Genomic DNA, 18,625 nt, shown 5'->3' on the forward strand with positions numbered 1-18,625 from the left:
TGCATGTGTGTGTGTGTGGTTTTTTTTTTGGTCTAATGAATGTCTGCTTTCTTATAGGAAGAGACATACAATACATAGTGAAAGAAGGACAAGTTGAACAATTTTCAATGGACTAAAAATACATATATAATTTTTATTCCAAATAATGAAAACAACAACTTGTAGGGTATTCTCTCTCTTTCTCTCAACTCATCTATGTACTTACATTACTCATAAAGGGTATTGATGAACCACAGTATAAGTCTACTTTTGGTTTCTGAAAGTTGCAAGTATAGGTACCATTTTCTTATCATTAATGTTGTAAATTCTTTATCGATCAGGACTGTGGCTCTCTGACCTTGTTTATATGCATGGTATCCAGCATAGTTCAGGGCAAATAGCAATTGTTCCCAGGCCCTACTTCCAGCCTTGAAAGATAATTATTTTCCAAGAATCTCATCTCTTTTCTATCCCTCTAAGCCAATCAGTTGAGAAGTCTCATCCACCTTTTTTTTCTCCTTTTTTTTTTTAATTATACTTTAAGATTTAGGGTACATGTGCACAACGTGCAGGTTTGTTTCATACGTATACATGTACCATGTTAGTGTGCTGCACCTATTAACTCGTCATTTAACATTAGGTATATCTCCTAATGCTTTCCCTCCCCCCTCCTCCCACCCCACAACAGGCCCCGGTGTGTGATGTTCCCCTTCCTGTGTCCATGTGTTCTCATTGTTCAATTCCCACCTGTGAGTGAGAACATGCGGTGTTTGGTTTTTTGTCCTTGCAATAGTTTGCTGAGAATGATGGTTTCCAGCTTCATCCATGTCCCTACAAAGGACATGAACTCATCCTTTTTTATGGCTGCATAGTATTCCCTGGTGTATATGTGCCACATTTTCTTAATCCAGTCTATCATTGATGGACATTTGGGTTGGTTCCAAGTCTTTGCTATTGTGAATAGTGCCACAATAAACATACGGGTGCATGTGTCTTTATAGCAGCATGATTTATAATCCTTTGGGTATATACCCAATAATGGGATGGCTGGGTCAAATGGTATTTCTAGTTCTAGATCCCTGAGGAATTGCCACACTGACTTCCACAATGGTTGAACTAGTTTACAGTCCCACCAACAGTGTAAAAGTGTTCCTATTTCTCCACATCCTCTCCAGCATTTGCTGTTTCCTGACTTTTTAATGATCACCATTCTAACTGGTGTGAGATGGTATCTCATTGTGGTTTTGATTTTCATTTCTCTGGCCAGTGATGATGAGCATTTTTTCATGTGTCTTTTGGCTGCATAAATGTCTTCTTTTGAGAAGTGTCTGTTCATATCCTTCGCCCACTTGTTGATGGGGTTGTTTGTTTCTTGTTAATTTGTTTGAGTTCATTGTAGATTCTGTTTATTAGCCGTTTGTCAGATGAGTAGATTGCAAAAATTTCCTCCCATTCTGTAGGTTGCCTGTTCACTCTGATGGTACTTTCTTTGCTGTGCAGAAGCTCTTTAGTTTAATTAGATCCCATTTGTGGATTTTGGCTTTTGTTGCCATTGCTTTTGGTGTTTTAGACATGAAGTCCTTGCCCATGCCTATGTCCTGAATGGTATTGCCTAGGTTTTCTTCTATGGCTTTGTGGTTTTAGGTCTAACATTTAAGTCTTTAATCCATCTTGAATTAATTTTTGTATAAGGTGTAAGGAAGGGATCCAGTTTCAGCTTTCAACATATGGCTAGCCAGTTTTCCCAGCACCATTTGTTAAATAGGGAATCCTTTCCCCATTTCTTGTTTTTGTCAGGTTTGTCAAAGATCAGATGGTTGTAGATATGTGGCATTATTTCTGAGGGCTCTGTTCTGTTCCATTGGTCTATATCTCTGTTTTGGTACCAGTACCATGCTGTTTTGGTTACTGTAGCCTTGTGGTATAGTTTGAAGTCAGGTAACATGATGCCTCCAGCTTTGTTCTTTTGACTTAAGATTGACTTGGCAATGCAGGCTCTTTTTTGGCTCCATATGAACTTTAAAGTAGTTTTTTCCGATTCTGTGAAGAAAGCCATTGGTAGCTTGATGGGGATGGCATTGAATCTATAAATTACCTTGGGCAGTGTGGCCATTTTCACGATATTGATTCTTTCTCCTGCCTGATTGCCCTGGCCAGAACTTCCAACACTATGTTGAATAGGAGTGGTGAGAGACGGCATCCCTGTCTTGTGCCAGTTTTCAAAGGGAATGCTTCCAGTTTTTGCCCATTCAGTATGATATTGGCTGTGGGCTTGTCATAGATAGCTCTTATCATTTTGAGATACGTCCCATCGATACCTAATTTACTGAGAGTTTTTAGCATGAAGGGTTGTTGAATTTTGTCAAAGACCTTTTCTGTATCAACTGAGATAATCGTATGGTTTTTGTCATTGGTTCTGTTTATATGCTGGATTACGTTTATTGATTTGCATATGTTGAACCAGCCTTGCATCCCAGGGATGAAGCCCACTTGATCATAGTGGATAAGCTTTTTGATGTGCTGCTGGATTCGGTTTGCCAGTATTTTATTGAGGATTTTTGAAAAGATCAACAAAATTGATAGACCGCTAGCAAGACTAATAAAGAAGAAAAGAGAGAAGAATCAAATAGACGCAATAAAAAATGATAAGGGGGATATCACCACCAATCCCACAGAAATACAAACTACCATCAGAGAATACTATAAACACCTCTACGCAAATAAACTAGAAAATCTAGAAGAAATGGATAAATTCCTCAACACATGCACCCTCCCAAGACTAAACCAGGAAGAAGCTAAATCTCTGAATAGACCAATAACAGCCTCTGAAATTGAGGCAATAATTAATAGCTTACCAACCAAAAAAAGTCCAAGACCAGATGGAGTCACAGCCGAATTCTACCAGAGGTACAAGGAGGAGCTGGTACCATTCCTTCTGAAACTATTCCAGTCAATAGAAAAAGAGGGAATCCTCCCTAACTCATTTTATGAGACTAGCATCATCCTGATACCAAAGCCTGGCAGAGACACAAAAAAAAAAAAAGATTTTTTTTTCAGAGATGGGGTTTTTGCTTTGTTGCGCAGGCTGGTCTCAAGCCTCAAGCAGTTCTCCCATGTCAGCCTCCTGAGTACCTGGGATTACAGATGCAAGCCACCACACCCAGCTCAGCCTCTTTTTTATTACTGTTTTTTAAACTTTATCTTACTTTAAGATATTGTGGATGTTAATCTTTTTCTTAGAATTTTGTTTATTTTTGATATATTGCAGTTGTACATATTATATATACTATATGTGTGTGTGTATATATATATATATACACTATGTATATAGTATACATAGTTTAGTGCCAATTGATGGTTTTCATATTATATACATACTATGTATAGTGTATATATATACACTATATATATTATGTTGTACATAGTTTTGGATACATGTACATATTTGGATACATATACACAATGTGTAATGATCAAGTCAGGGTAATCAGGATACCCATCACTTCAAATATTTGTTTTTTCTTTGTGTTGGGAGCATTAGAATTCTTTTAGCTATTTTAAAATATACAATAGATTGTTTTAACTCTAATTTTCCTGCTTGAGTACTAGAACTTGTTCCTAATGTTTAACTGTATTTTTGTACCCAGTAATCAACTTCTCTTCATCCTCCACTCCCACATTCCCTTCCTAGCCTCTGGTAACCACCATTCTACTCTCCACCTCCATGATATCAACATTTTTAACTTTCACATATGAGTGAGAACATGTGATATTTGTCTTTCTGTACCTGGCTTATTTCACTTAACATAATGACCTCCAGTTCCATCCATGTTGCTGCAGGTGATGTGAATTTATTCTTTTTATGGCTGAATAATATTCTATTGTGTATATATAACACATTTTCTTTAGCCATTTGTCTGTTGATGAATACTTGGGTTAATTCCAAATTTTGGCTATTGTGAATAGTACTGCAACGAACATGGGAGTGCAGATACCTTTTTGATCTACTGATTTCCTTTCTTCTGGTGTATACTCAGCAGTGGGATTTGCTGGATCATATGGTAGTTGTATTTTTCGTTCTATAAGGAACCTCCATACTGTTTTCCATAGTGGCTGTACTAATTTACATTCTTACCAACAGTGTATGAGCGTTCTTCTTTTTCCACATCCTCACCAGCATTTGTTATTTTCTTAATTTCTCTCAAATGTGTCTCTTCCTTTTTATATCGTCTACCTCTGGATTGTTCCATGCCCCTATTATCTCTATCTTGAATTACTCCCACAGCCTTCTAATTGACTTGTCCCAAACTCCACGCTTCGTTTCTCCCACCACTTGATCTTCTGCACAGCTGCCAGAAGGCATGTTTTATAACTGAGTTCTGAGCATGTTACATCCCTGATAAGATCTGGGTTGTAGAACACATCTTCTAGCAGCAGTGCCAGGTGACTGATGAATAAAATCCAAGTTCCTCGGCTGCCTGAACCTGTACAAAACTCTGATTTCTCCTCTACGTGTGACCTGCCTTATTCCTTCTATTCCAGCTAATTTGGAGCATCATTTGCCCCATAGCACACTCTCTACTTTTATAAGCCTGTACATTTGCTTCTTTCCAGATGTGAAGCTGTTATCCAAGTTAAAATTAGATTTCCAGGACCTAGAGGAGAGTCCATCTAAGTACTATATGAGAACAATAATAGTACCTGCTTTTCAGGGCTCTGTGAAGATCAGACCTGTGAGTTTTCGTACAGTGCTTAGAAGAGTGCCTGGAACAAAGGAAGTGCCAGTTGATGGTTTTCATTATTGCATTGCTAACAGGGGCCCTACTGGTGGACTGCCATTTGTGATTTGACCCAGGTGCAGAATACTTTGGCACTGGCCCATGACTCTTCCACTAAGGACTTTGGGCATGTTGCTTCATGTCTCTGGGCCAATTCCACTTCTTTCTTTTTGGGAAAAGAATCAGGCTAATTGATCTCCGTGGTCCATTTCTTATCTAGAATTCCTAAATTCTCTAACCATTTTTTCAAACTTTCTAGTAATGAATGAAATCAGGATTTGAGAGCTACCATTTGCATTATCAGTCTTTCAGAAATTTTGAAGTGAAACAGGATGGTAAGACTTGGAGAAACCAGTGTTGCTATACATGAGCCATAAGTAATTCCTCCCCACAGCCATTACAGCCATCATCACCAGTTGCATATGACATCATTAGCCAGGAACTGGAACTGATGAAGAAGTTGAAGGAGCAGCTAGAAGAGAGGACTTGGTTGCTGCATGATGCCATCCAAAACCAGCAGAATGCATTGGAATTGATGATGGATCAGCTTCAGGTCAGTCAGGATGCTAGGTTTCAGGTCAGAGACCAGTTCTATATAAGTAGCAGAAGGAAGAGGAGAGAGGGACCTTGGCAAGCCTTAAGGAGTTAGTCAATGGTGTCTGCCGGTAGTGACAGCTGCTGCCCACAGGGTGATATGGGATATCTAATGTGATCTCCAGCAGGGACTTAGAGTTTTGCCCTTTTTCTCCTGGCTACAAGAGCTGAGATTGGCCCAGCCAGGCCTTGGCAATGGTAGATGTGGCTTATATATAGCCAAGGCTTCCTGTAGGCTTGCCTGTGGGCAATCCTGCTCCATGCCCAGCTTGTCTTATGCCTTAAGGAAAGGTGTGGACTGTGAATAAGACCTTTGTGATACTGTGTCCTTACAGAAGCAGCCAAACACATTACGCCACATTGTCATTCCTGATCTCCAATCTTCGGAGGCAGTGCCCAAGAAACAACAGAAACAACACGCTGGGCAAGTGAAGCGGCCTCTCCCACATCCAAAGGAGGTCAAGTGTTTCTGTGGTTTATCTTTATCCAACTCTCTCAAAAACACTGGGGAGCTTCAGGAGCCTTGTGTTGCCTTCAACCAGGTATGGAAAGGCTGTTTTAACTGTGTATCTGAAAGGGGATTTTGTTTTCTTGAGGACTTTGACTCACTTGGTTGTCATTAGGGGGTAGTGACTATCCACTTGGCTGCAATTTATTTGCCCAAGATAGTAAAAAATCCTGGGCTACCTAGACCTGAATGCACATGCTAGACCATGTATACATACATGTACATATGTGCTGGATTAGCAGACTCTCGCTGCCAGGTGCATGGCTGCAACTAGTATCCAGTCTAACTAAAGTAGACAGTCACACAGATCACTATGTGCAGAGAGGCTCAACTGTTGTCACCTTTTGCTTTGCGAGAATTGAATGGGAGTGTTAAATAAATGTCTGGGAGGCTCTTGCAGACACCAGGGTGCTTTTATCTGTTGCCTTTCGATGCAGCAGCAACTGGTGCAGCAAGAAAAACACCTGAAGGAGCAGCAGCGGCAGCTGCGGGAGCAGCAGCGGCAACTGCGGGAGCAGCTGCAACAGCTGAGGGAGCAAAGGAAGGTGCAGAAGCAGAAGAAGATGCAGGAGAAGAAGAAGCTGCAGGAGCAGAAAATGCAGGAGAAGAAGAAGCTGCAGGAGCAGAGGCAGCAAAAGAAGAAGAAGCTGCAAGAGCGGAAGAAGTGGCAGGGGCAGATGCTACAGAAAGAGCCAGAGGAGGAGCAGCAGAAGCAGCAGTTGCAAGAGCAGCCACTGAAGCGTAATGTCATCATGGGGAATGAGAGGGTGCAGATATGCCTGCAAAACCCAAGTGACGTATCTGTGCCCCTCTGCAATAACCCTGTTAGATTTTTACAGACCCAACCCATTGTTCCTATCCAGGGAGTAGCTGAACAACAGCCCTCTGGCTTCTATCAAGATGAAAACTGTGGGCAACAGGAAGATGAGAGTCAAAGGTAAGACATGCATGGAATGGTGATAGTGGCTATGATTGTTGCTTTTCCCTCATGGCTGGATCCCATGCCTGACATCACAGACAGGCATGAGATCATGCCTGAGATCATGGACACCACATGGTGTCCATGTGGCACCAGCGTCCCTCTCATCAATAGCAACTTGCTCTCAACTTGCCTTCTGTGTGGCCACTGCCATCATCCTTCTGCATGTGTGGTGCATGGATGAGCATCCATTGATGGAACAAAGGGGTACCCATGAAGAAAGGACTAGATAAGGAAGCCTCAATGCTAGGGAATTAGCCCACAAACCTTGAAATCACTTGGCTGGATTCCCCAAGCCCAGTCTCTTGCACAGGGTGTCTATGGACAAGTCTTGTGCCCATTGCTGCATAACTTCTGGGCTTCCAGTTTCATTCCCCAACTTTCCTGGAATCTGGTGATGGCAGTAGGCCAAGTGCAGGTATCTCCCTGGCATTTATGAACAGTAAGAGGGAAGTGAGTGTGAAACAATTGCTAGATTGCTGAGATCAGCCAAGAACACATGAAGGCTAAGTCCTGAGTGGCAATATAGGGACACGAACACATTTCTGCTCAATAATAAGGTCTTCAGTTCCAAATGCTAGAAAGATAAGGTTCTTCCCAGCAATAAAAGGATTGCTTAGCACATAGTTGGGGCCCACTAAATAGTTTTGAATGAATGTTAGCTTTCTGAGACGGGCCTCCTAAAGCTCTCTGGACTTCCTTCTGGGCCTTGCTTTCGAATCAGTGACTTTGACATGTAGACTGCTTTAGGGCCATATTGCCCACCTGACCTGATCATCAGAATCCACCTGAGGAGGGTTTGGAAAGTATAGATTCAGAGTCTGGGATGGGGTTCAAAAATCTATATTGATCACAAGACTTCCAGGCTTAGGGTTGTGGAGAGAGCACTGGATTTGGAGTTTGGAAATCTGCCTTACAGTCTCCGCTCAGCCATTAGCTCCCTGAGTGCTTTCAAAGTAGGTGAAATGACTTTCCAAGGCCACAGAGAGCATAGTTGTAGCAGGAACAGGACTGTCCAAGTAATATAAATAAAACCAGGTGAGACAAGGGATTGTAATTTCTCTCAGTGTCTACATTCACTTTACTTTGACAAATTGAATCTTAGTCAGGCCAAAGTGAGAATACAAACAAGTGAATCCTGTGTTGTAGCCACCAAAACCAAATGTGCCTGAAGCACCTACTGATGACCACGTGAGTGTCTCATCGGTTATCATGTCCAGATCCACGTCACTGCAACAGCTTTCTTCTCTTACAGTTTTTATCCTGAGGCGTATCAAGGGCCCCCCATGAACCAGCTGCCATTGATAGATACCTCAAACTCTGAGGCAATTTCTTCTTCCAGCATTCCTCAGTTTCCCATAACTTCAGACTCAACCATAAGCACCCTGGAGACCCCACAGGATTACATCCAGCTTTGGCAAGAGTTGTCTGATTCACTCGGTCCTGTTGTCCAAGTGAATACTTGGTCTTGCGATGAGCAGGGCACCCTGCACGGCCAACCCACCTACCATCAGGTATGTGACAGCCCCCTCCTTTTCCTTCCAGCGCAGGTCAAGAGGGATTCTGGGCCCCTTCCACATAAGGCACACACCCCAAGTGCATGCTGTGTGTGAGAGCCAGACTTCAAAGCTCAGTACATTTGACGGCAGTTAGTCACATGATGGTAGCACTCATTGCTGAGTAAAAATATTCTCTACAGGGTTCCTCAAAAAAGTGAGCTGGCCTAGTGAACCTTAGACGCAATCTGACTGAAACTTCTCTCAAAACTATGTTACATGGGCAAAGTGAGCCATGCCATGTTTTTAATCTGAGCTCATCGTCTGGTCCCAAGCCTCCTTTCAGACTTATGGATCTTTAGTTCTGCTACAAAATCTAAGACCTAGTGTAGGTATGTTTCCTTGTACTAAAAATAAACTTAGGGCCCCTCTGTTGAATGTGCTTGGTATCCATCTATGGGGTACCCCGTATTTGGAAGGGCAGGCCTACCTTGTGGATTATCTGCAGTGGCCATGTTTCCAGGATGGAAGCTGGTCCAGATGGCAGTTACGTAGCAGGTTTTGCTCCCCGCAGGCCCCCCACACACAGTTTCACTAATGAATGGAACTTACAAAAGGTGTTTTCACTCTAGCTTTAAAAATCTTACTATAGCCTAACCTTTTTTTTCAAACAACAAAACCAAACCAAAATAACCAGAACAAACAGTAAGCTAAGGCAGAAAGGAGTTTAAATACTTTAGGCAAGCAAATGTATGATTATCTTCACATATACCCCTTGACTAACTGTGCCACCAGTACTGCTAGAAACTTGGTCACTTAGAGGGACTGCTCACACGGAGAGATCAGAGTGGGCAATAGGTCCTATGGTTCCTATGGTTCCATTACCAAGCCAGACTTTGTTGAGAACATTTTTCACGCCTATTTTTGAGGCACTTTCCCTGCTAGAGGGGGTCCTGAGAGACCAAGCCAGCACAAGGCTGAGCACGTTGCCCAGGGAAGTGGGAAAGGTCAGATTCTGAAAGGTTGCTCAGCTGGGAGAAAGCAGGGCAGGACCAAGTCGGAGCTTTCCTGTCCACAAAACCTCAGAGGCTCCCTGCTATCCTCAGGATGAAACCCGAGCTCCTCTTCTTAGCTTCCCAGCCCTCACTGCCTGCCCTGGCTTATCCCTACTGCTTTCTGGCACCTTTCTGCCTGCAGGTCCCCAGACACCTCCAGCTGTCTGTCCAGAGCCCAGCCCTGCTCCTTTTGCTCCCTGTGTCTTCTCCGCCCCCTTGGGTTCCACTCCTTGAAACCTTGCATCACTTTGCAACATAACCCAAGGAATCCTTCCTCCTTAACCAGAAAAGACCCCCTCAGCCCATACTTTGTAACACCATCTTTGTATCTATTCCTTCTCCCTCCTCCACACCCCAGTGTGGGTTGGTACCTCTCCTGTCACTTTGTTAAAGTGGGCCAAGTAGCTACAAATCAGTCAGCATGGAAATGACTGAGCCCAAGACCCAAGCTAGTGGCCTTGGCCGGCCATGGCTGGCAGAGAAGCTGGACAAGAGAGGGCCAGACACAGACCCAGGAGCCTTAAGACAACTTTGAGAAAGCCCGGGTCTGCTGCTGCTGCTCTTTAAGCTAAGATGCTGCTGGGAGAGAGAAGAGGAGAGGAACCTTATCTTCTGTAGCTCCTCCATCTCCCATCACCTTGCAGGCTCATGTTCCAAAGAAGTATTTCTCAGCAGCTTGTGTATTTGAACTAAAGGATTCCTCCCACCACCAAAAAATGGGCCCACAGACTCTAGCAAACATTCCACCTTGTTTCACTTTTTCCCGGCAGGTGCAAGTTTCTGAGGTAGGAGTCGAGGGACCTCCTGATCCACAGGCTTTCCAAGGCCCTGCTGCATACCAGCCAGACCAGATGAGATCTGCGGAGCAGACCAGATTGATGCCTGCAGAGCAACGTGACTCAAATAAGCCGTGCCAACAGTACTTTCGTGACCAGTGATGAGGGGAAATGGGGGGAGGGGGCAGGCCAATGAGGTCTGCATGGCCAGGGGACCTTCAAGGTGCGTAAAGTCCCTTGGGGTAGGGTTTAGTAGGTAGAGACTTGTTTCCTGACAGGTTATGTTTGTAATTGTTAAGCACAGCCTGTTTCTTGGAAGTTATGCTGCCGAGGCAGCCTGTGATCCGTAGTATGCTAGGGTGTGACAGCAGCCAGCCACAGCTGGATCTGATGTCTTGTCTGCCCCGCCCAGCTTTGCATATCCATGTTCTACCACAGGAAGGTGGCTGCCAAGAGTCTGCTCAAAGTTTTCAACATAAAGAAAAAAGAAAAAAGATGCCAAAGTGCTTTTCAATCTAGTAAATCTAGAGGGTGTTTTGTCTTAGCCACAAGAATTCCGAGGTCTTGACCCTGATGATCAACCTGCCTCCCCTCCATAGTCTTGTTGGAGAAGCCCAGAGAGAATGGGACTCCAACTAAGGGAACCTGAAATCAACTCAATGGAGGCACTTCAGAGCTAAAATAATTATGGCTTCCTTGCTTAATAAACATTTTTGTTCACTGCAACTTTGTGAATTGATGAGTGACGTTTGGAACCTGACTGTGCCAAGGTCCCTGGTGAAGGGTTGGTTCCCTACAGTTAGGCCCCTTTTGTAGACCCTGCTCCCCTCAGTCTCTTGTTCACACCTCAGCTCCATGCCACATTTGCAGAGGCCAGCGACTGCTGCCTTCCCACATGGCCGTGTGCCCAGGCCCGCTGTGTAGCTTTTTTTCGTGTAGCTCAGGCATGCTGGCTCCTTCATTGACACCAAGGGCAGCCACAGGCCCACTGAACTCTGAAACAGTTGGCCTAGGGGCTACCTTCTCAAGGTGGATGGTGTTTGTGCCTCACATATTACTTCAGAAGTAAGCCTGAACACTAAAGGACAGTGTACCCATACCTTTTACATGTGGGTTCTTTCTCTCCCATCAGTAGACTTTTTAATAGATAGGAGTACCCCCCAGAGGGAAAATGATTTTGGTTACAAGTCAAGCACCAAGAAGGACATCTTCACAGTTGTCTGCATGGTGCAGAGAGAGGTTCGGATAGCCAAACCAGAGGTCATTGTGTGCCTTTCTTAAGGTAATGAACCATTGATTGGAGAAAGCAAAGGAGACCCCAGTCTCTAGTGGCAAGTTAAAATAAAGGAGGCACATTAGGCCTCACATCACAGGAGAAGCCAGAGATTCTTTAGGAAGCGTGATCTCTACCATGGTTTTATGGACTGAATGTTTGTGCCCCACCCCAAATTCATATATTGAAGCTGTAACTACCCAGTGTCAGAGTGTTTGAAGATGATGCCTTTGACCGGGGTGATTAAGGTTAGATGAGGTCACTAGGGTGAGACTGTTATGATGGGATTAGTGCCCTTAAAAGTAGAAACACCAGGAAGCTTGCTGTGCCCACCAAGCCCCTTCACGTGCACATGGGCGCATGCACGCACACACGTATGCACACACGCACACACGTACGCATGCACACACACACACAAGAGGTCATGTGAGCACACAGCAAGATTGTGGTTGCCTGCAAGCCAAGGGAAGAGGCTCCAGGACAGAACCTACCTTGCCAAAGATTTGATCTTGGGTTTCCAAATCAAGCCACCACACATGGCAGAGCTTCCAGAAACAGCCACCGTGACCTCCACATCAGTTCATTCCCAGGTGGGCAGTACAGCAGTCCTCACTGAGCAGCGCTCAGTCTGTATGTACATAATAGAACATTGCATGCACAGACTTAAAGCTGAATATTCATGTTTTCTAAACACATCAAACATTCATAAATGTTCCTATTCCCAAGCACATTTTCTAATAAAGAAGGAAGAGTTATTAAAACTACCAGCTCCAGTTCATGTTTGCAGCACACAACACAGCATGGGCTGATGCCCACTGTGGTGTCTTTAGTGTGTTTTGACGCGTATTTTGGAGACAATGAAAAGGAAGGTAGCTATAGAATGTTCTTGGGTATGACTTTTGTTCATCTCTGCCAAAATCACTGGGAAGGAAAGGTTGGGGAAGAAGGGCTGGAGTGACAGGAAGTGGGCCAGGCAGACATGGGAACTGGGAACTGCAGCTTCAGGCCAAACTGCCTATGAGGTGGAAGGAGGGAGCTGGTCCTCCAAGGCCTTGGAATGCATCTCTAGCCTCAATGGAGACTGCAGTAAACTTCACCTGCATCTCTTAAAATGGGCCACATCAACCTTAACGAAGACTCTGGTCTACAGCTAGGACCAAATTAAATATTCCCTAGGGGATATTAAATAATTGGGATTTTTGTTTGGTTTATTTTAATGGGTAGGGAAGACAGCATTGAGTGCTTCTCCATCGCCTATCAAATAGAATCCAGATTCTCCACCTGGCCTGGCCTCGCCCTTCCTCTGCAGCTGAATTTATCTCCTCCAGTCATGCACTCTGCCCCCAGTCCCCCGAGCCCTTGGGTTTCATAGAAGTCCTGGGCCTTTTTGCCCTTGTACATTTGTCACTATTCCGTATTATCTTATGCCCTTGCCTCCCAGCTCTATATTTTCAACCCTTGCCCACCACCATGCAGAGCCTGGCTGGGAAGGAGCCCTGCTCCATGTACCCCTACCCCCGCCTCTACCTCACTTGGAGCACACATGTCATTGCCCTTCTAGACTGAGCTGCAGTGGGCAGAGATTGGGACAGATCTTGGATGCCCCCGTAACACAGTACCTTGCAGGTAAGCCTTTCCTCTATGAATGTTCGCAGCTCCCAGGCCCCAGGAAAGCCTTCCTCCAGTGCTCATTCTCTATTTAGGTAGAGCCCTTCTTAAGCTTCTGAACATTAACCAGAAACCTTGCAGCTCTTCCTCAGGGAGGAGCTCCTCGATGAGGGTCTGTCAGACCTGCGGGCATGCCCTGCAGTGGGGGTGCAGTTCTGGCCCTGGGACTACAACTTTCCTATGGGTCTGGGGGCACAAGGAAACTTGGTAGATGAGACAGCAGGGTGTAAGTCATGAAGCGCAAAGCACTGCACACAAGTTGGTGAGCATCCCTAGTGGTGGCTGCAGTTAGCCTCTGCAAATCCCTTTGTGGCACACGTAAGTCAGGACCACTGCAGGGAGATGGGGGCTGTGGGGAAGTGTAGGGGGAATTGACGGTGACAATTAAATGCCAAGAGGCCCAAAACTCCTGGAGCCATGGATGTTTCCTGCCCAGATGGAGGCCCTGACCCCAAAGGTCAAAGGGTAATTAACCACCTGGTCACCTTGTTGATGAAACAAAACCCACAACCCTGCAGAATCAAAACATGTCAATTACAGAGAGGCAAAGGTCGGCAGACAGGACAGACAAATTGCAGTATTTAGAATGGTGCAGTCAAGTGTTTGTGCAATCTATTTCCATTTCTACCATGTGGGGAAAGTAGTTGGGAGAGGGGCTGGAAATTTGGCTGACTAGGAGTGGGGCAGACTTCAGCACAGAAAGAGGCTCAGGGCTCTAGGTAAGAGCCATGCTCTTGAGGCCATTTACACCCCAAACCTTGGACATGCTGTCTGCTAGGAAAGGCAACCTAGGACTGCCTGCGAAAGGGGTAATGGGACAGCAGAAGACTCAAGACGGGGGTCTTGAACTGAGTTCAGTGCTGCTCTTTTATTGTTCCCCTCACTTGTCAGTAGGCAGTGCCCACCAGTTTCCATGTGGGATATGGTGCCAATAGAGGCAAGGCATTGAATGTTTAGGCTTCTACCTGCTACCCACCTACTGTGAAACTCTGGGCAAATCACTTTACCGCTCCCTGTCTCTGCTGACTCACTGGAACATAGGGACAAAGATAAGACACTTGCTTGAGAGTGAGACTAGAATCCAGAGGCCCTCCTGGATCAAGGAACCAATGAATGAGTGAGAGAACAAATGTCAGCCTGTCTCCCTGCCATTCTGAGCCTTATGTCCTCCGTCTCAGCTCTGATGAAGATACAACGTGGGTTCCTGGAAGATGGCCATACCACAGAGTGCATCTCCACCCTTATTGCATTCACCTCCCCCTCTCTCTTCTCAGGCCAGTTGCGTCTTCTCTTCTGGTCTTTATCAGCACACTGTTCCCCTCCTTTAACTCCTGCACTGCCTCCTCTTTTGAATAGGCACCTCCATCCTCTGAGTCACCCAAGCTAACACGCAGACTCTGCCTGAATCCTCCCTTTCTTCCATCTATCACCTTAGACATAATTGTCTGTTTCTTCCACTAACACGGGGAAGGGAACATGAAAGTGTGAATTAATGAGGAAGTAAATAAATGAACAGATGACTGTCCAGTCTCTATTCTCTTCTGTTCCCAGGCTCAGCATAGGCTGGGCTTACAGGAGGCATCAGGGGAGATCTGGTGGTCAATGGGTTCTCTCCACCAGAGCCTTCCCATGCTCCTCCTTAGGCACGGACACTTTTTCCAGGCTCAGGGCTCTTAGCTCTAGGAACCCTCTAGGTTAGGGCCAGCCCCTAAGACTATAACCTATGGTACCAGCCTTGGGAAAGATGTTCGATGGCTCTTCAGGGCCAGCACATAGATTGTGATTCTTGGTACCATATCTCAGGGTGCCCCTATAACACTCAGAGTCAGCTTCCTGGGGTTGCTGAGGGCTGGGGCATTGCCCAGCGCCTAGACATGGACAAGAGCACAGGATGGGTGGAAACAAAGGAAGTTCCTTTATCTGTGTCTTAGAGTCATGGTTTCATCTGTCCTTGCCCCACACACCCCACCGCCACCAATTTGGTGGTAGATACAGCAGGCTCCAGCTCAGGTAGGCAGCATCATGCACCCCAAAGCCCTAGGAGCAGTCAGGTAGGCCAGTGGCGCTCAGGACACACAGCCCTCAAGCCCTAGGTTGGGTGTGGTCAAACTCATTTCTTGTCATCTCTTGCCCCCTGGTGCATGGTCACAGTATTGCAGCTCTCCAGGGTCCTCCCTTGTGACCAATTCGGTTAACATTTTCTGACTACCTATTCCAGGTCAGGCCCTAAGCCATACAGAATTCTGTTCTCAAGGTTTCAGTCCAGCCCTTGGTCAACTTTCTGATGAATCTTCCTTCTCTATTCTCCTCAAGCACCCCAAGGCCATGATCCATCATATAATCATCTTCTTTCTCTTTTTTGCTTCTGTCACAATTGACTGACAAATTCCCACCCTTGGATGAACTCAACTATGCCCTCTGTGTGTCTGCACTTATGCATCTCCGTGCTTCTAGAGAAAATCACACACATTGGCAGATAGTGTACCGCTATAGGCTCATGATCTTCAGCCTTACCAAGGCACATCTCGGTGCTCAGGACTTCCGTGTTTGGTGTCTTTCTAGTCCGGTTCTCAGAATGGTGATTCGCCCTTTCCTCAAACTCCCCATGTCTTTCCATTTCCCTCTTGCTTTCTTTGTTAATACTCAATTTAGATGTTACAAGATATGGAATAGAAATTCCCTCATCCTCCCATCACTAATCCTTCATATGCTTTCCTCTGACTGAACTCAGCTTTCCGCAAGCTAAAATGGCAGAAGTATTCCTTCTCCTTTCTAAGGCTGATGTCTTCATTTGTGTTCTGGATCCCATCCCATGCCACTTGCCCCTCCCTCCACCATCAATGAATCCCCCTTTCTACTTGACCAGTCCCATCACCATAGAAACTTGCGATATTTTCTGTCTTTACAAAAAACCAATCCTTGACTCCCACATCCCTCTCCAGTAAGTGTCACATTTCTCTGCCTGTGTTCAAGGCACTTGTCTGCATGTATTGTCTCCTCATCTTGTCTTCCCAGTATACCCAACAAGTTCAGCTTGTGTCCTTTTAAGAAGTCTCTCTCTCTGTCTCTCTCTCTCTCTCTCTCTCTCTCTCCACACATGCACAGAGGAAAGGCCATATGAGGACACAGCAAGAAGGCAGCCATCTGCAAGCCAGGAAGAGAGCCCTCACCAAGAACCAAATTTGCAGGCACCTTGACGGTAGATTTTTAGCCACCAGAACTGTGAGAAAAATGGATGCTTGTTGTTTACATCACCTAGTCTATGGTACCTGGATGTGGCAGCTTAAGCTGACTAGTGCAGCCACCTAGTTTGTGGTACTTTCTTAGGTGGCCCTAGCAAACTAATACTACTGGGATCATCCTTAACTACATCTTTTTCCTCGACTCCAAATATCCAATTAATGTCCACATTTTGTTGGCTGTGCCTCCAAAATCCATCTGGAATCTCTCTGTTGCTCTCCATCCCCAAAACTCCCATGATCATCTGTCACATGTATTGCTGGTAAAACTCTTTTAGCTGGTCTCCTTATTTCCATCCTTGCTCCTTAGAGTGCATTCCCCACATAATATCACAGTGATCTTTACAAAGTATAAAGCTGATCATGTCATTCTCTTGCTTAAAACTCTCCAGTGCATTACATTATTATCAGAAAGAGGGTCAACCCCTCGAAAAGTTTTCTAGGGCCCCTCTCCAAACCATCTCCTCTTACTACCCCCACCCTTGCTCACTACGTCCCAGCCACACTGGCCCCCTTTCTGGACATTGAGCCTCAAACCCACGTCACATGACTGACTCTTTCCCTTTAGGTATCAGCTTAATTGTCACTTCTTCAAAGGGGAAGTTGCAATTGTGAGATCCAAAAATGGATTTTTTCTCATCTTATTTCCTAACTGGTTATTGTTGATTTGTAGGAAAGGTGCTGAGTTTTGTAAAATTGGCTTGATTCCATCTGCCTTGCTAAACACAGTTCTTAGTTAATCATCTTTAGCTTTCTAAGCAGCTAATCATATAATTTGTAAGTAATAATACATTTTTATAGTAGGGCATTTCTAATAGGTTTGCATCTTGTTTCTTGTCCAAATCTTACTACATCACTTTAAGTAAGATCCCCTTCCTTGTTTTAAGTAAGATCCCCTTCCTTGTCATAAGTGCTCCTAACAACACAGCACATCTTAACATCTTAATCTGTACTTATATGTTGTTGTGTCTAATAGGTAAGTGAATACACGCAGTGAAACAGATTGAATGAGTAACTGTGTGGCTTTTGCTCTCCCCTCTGAACTACAAGTATCATAAAGTGGGGACAGTGATTGAGTTCAAGCAACAAGGTGGACAGTCATTAGATGTCTATTGAAAAAAAAAAGAAGGAAATAAATGAAGATGCTTTAATAGAAGCATGTAATGGCTTGTTGAGTGGAGGTAAAACATGGCAACAAGACCATTTCTAGATGAAAGGGGAGTGTCAGCACAGGTTTCTACCGGATCTCAACTCTAAATGGATGTTGCCAGGTAGAGAAGCGGGGTGCACATTACAGGGAGAGGAAGCAGCTATGGCAAAGGCCAAGGAGCTATGGAAACCTTATAAACCCCACCTCGCTAGATGGGCTGCCACACCTGTGGGCCTCTGGATTTCCTGTTTCCTCTAACTCTAAAACCACAAGAAAATTAAGAAACGAAGTGCGTGAATTATCTTTCTGATCCCTGTATGGATAGGTGGATGGGTGGATGGGGCTTTCTACGTTTAAAAGAAATGGAAAGAATCACAAAGGAAAAACAAAGCAATAGATTGATCTACATTAAAATAGTAAACTTCTGCATGTCAAACATATTAGCACCAATAAGAGGCAAACCAAAGCATAAATATGTGCTATATAATGTGCAAAGAACATATGCAAATTAATTTAAAAACACTAAGATTGCAACAGAAAAATGAGGCCACACAGTTAATGCACAGAAAATAAAAGGAAAATGGTGAATGAACATGACAGAATATAAGCTTGATTAAAAATGCAAACTAAACAATGAAATATTAATAAATTTTGCAAGGACTATTAAATTGCGATATTTCCTGCTGGCAAGGGTGAAGTGAAATGAACACTTTTATGCACTGGGACGTGGTACAACCTTGTTGTATAGCAAATCAGATCTACAGAGTAAAGCCTCTTAAAGGCTCATATCCTTTAAACCAGTAATTTTATTGCTAGAGATCTATAATTCTACTTTTAAGAGTGGGTAAATATTTAGAAAAAGATATTCATTTTCAGCATCAATTACAGTAATAAACAGTAGAAACAGCATGAGCCTCCAATTACCTGAGGAATTCTTAGATAAATTTTGAAACCTCCATAAAATGGAATACTTTACATCCATTAAAAATACTGCAAATAAACAAAAGTCATTTAATAAAATTTAACTTCTATTTCTGATTAAAATAACAAATAGTAGTGAACGAGGAATCAAATGATTCTTTCTCAATATGATGCATTCAGTGTATCATAACCAATGGTAAATGTTGGTG

The 18,625-nt window shown here is 44.3% G+C and overlaps 1 protein-coding gene across 15 annotated transcripts in view; it reads left to right on the plus strand.

Moving 5' to 3' along the window:
* Nucleotides 1-12,195, plus strand: part of PASD1 (PAS domain containing repressor 1) — a 115,441-nt gene extending 103,246 nt beyond the window's left edge. For 7 of the 15 annotated variants that reach the window (XM_055376086.2, XM_055376097.2, XM_055376090.2 and 4 more), the window contains 5 exons: nt 5,152-5,310; nt 5,687-5,893; nt 6,300-6,796; nt 8,094-8,352; nt 10,160-10,885. In XM_055376086.2, coding sequence (XP_055232061.1) covers nt 5,152-5,310; nt 5,687-5,893; nt 6,300-6,796; nt 8,094-8,352; nt 10,160-10,327 — 1,290 coding nt within the window. In that variant the 3' untranslated portion in view covers nt 10,328-10,885. Of the gene's footprint in view, nt 1-5,151; nt 5,311-5,686; nt 5,894-6,296; nt 6,797-8,093; nt 8,353-10,159 lie in introns of all 15 variants that reach the window. The other 8 variants (XM_055376085.2, XM_055376088.2, XM_055376087.2 and 5 more) reach the window with 2 other exon arrangements.
* Nucleotides 12,196-18,625: the final 6,430 nt, after the last annotated feature.

The sequence above is a fragment of the Gorilla gorilla genome, chromosome X (assembly GCF_029281585.2).
Source record: "Gorilla gorilla gorilla isolate KB3781 chromosome X, NHGRI_mGorGor1-v2.1_pri, whole genome shotgun sequence".
NCBI classification, from domain to species: Eukaryota; Metazoa; Chordata; class Mammalia; order Primates; family Hominidae; genus Gorilla; species Gorilla gorilla.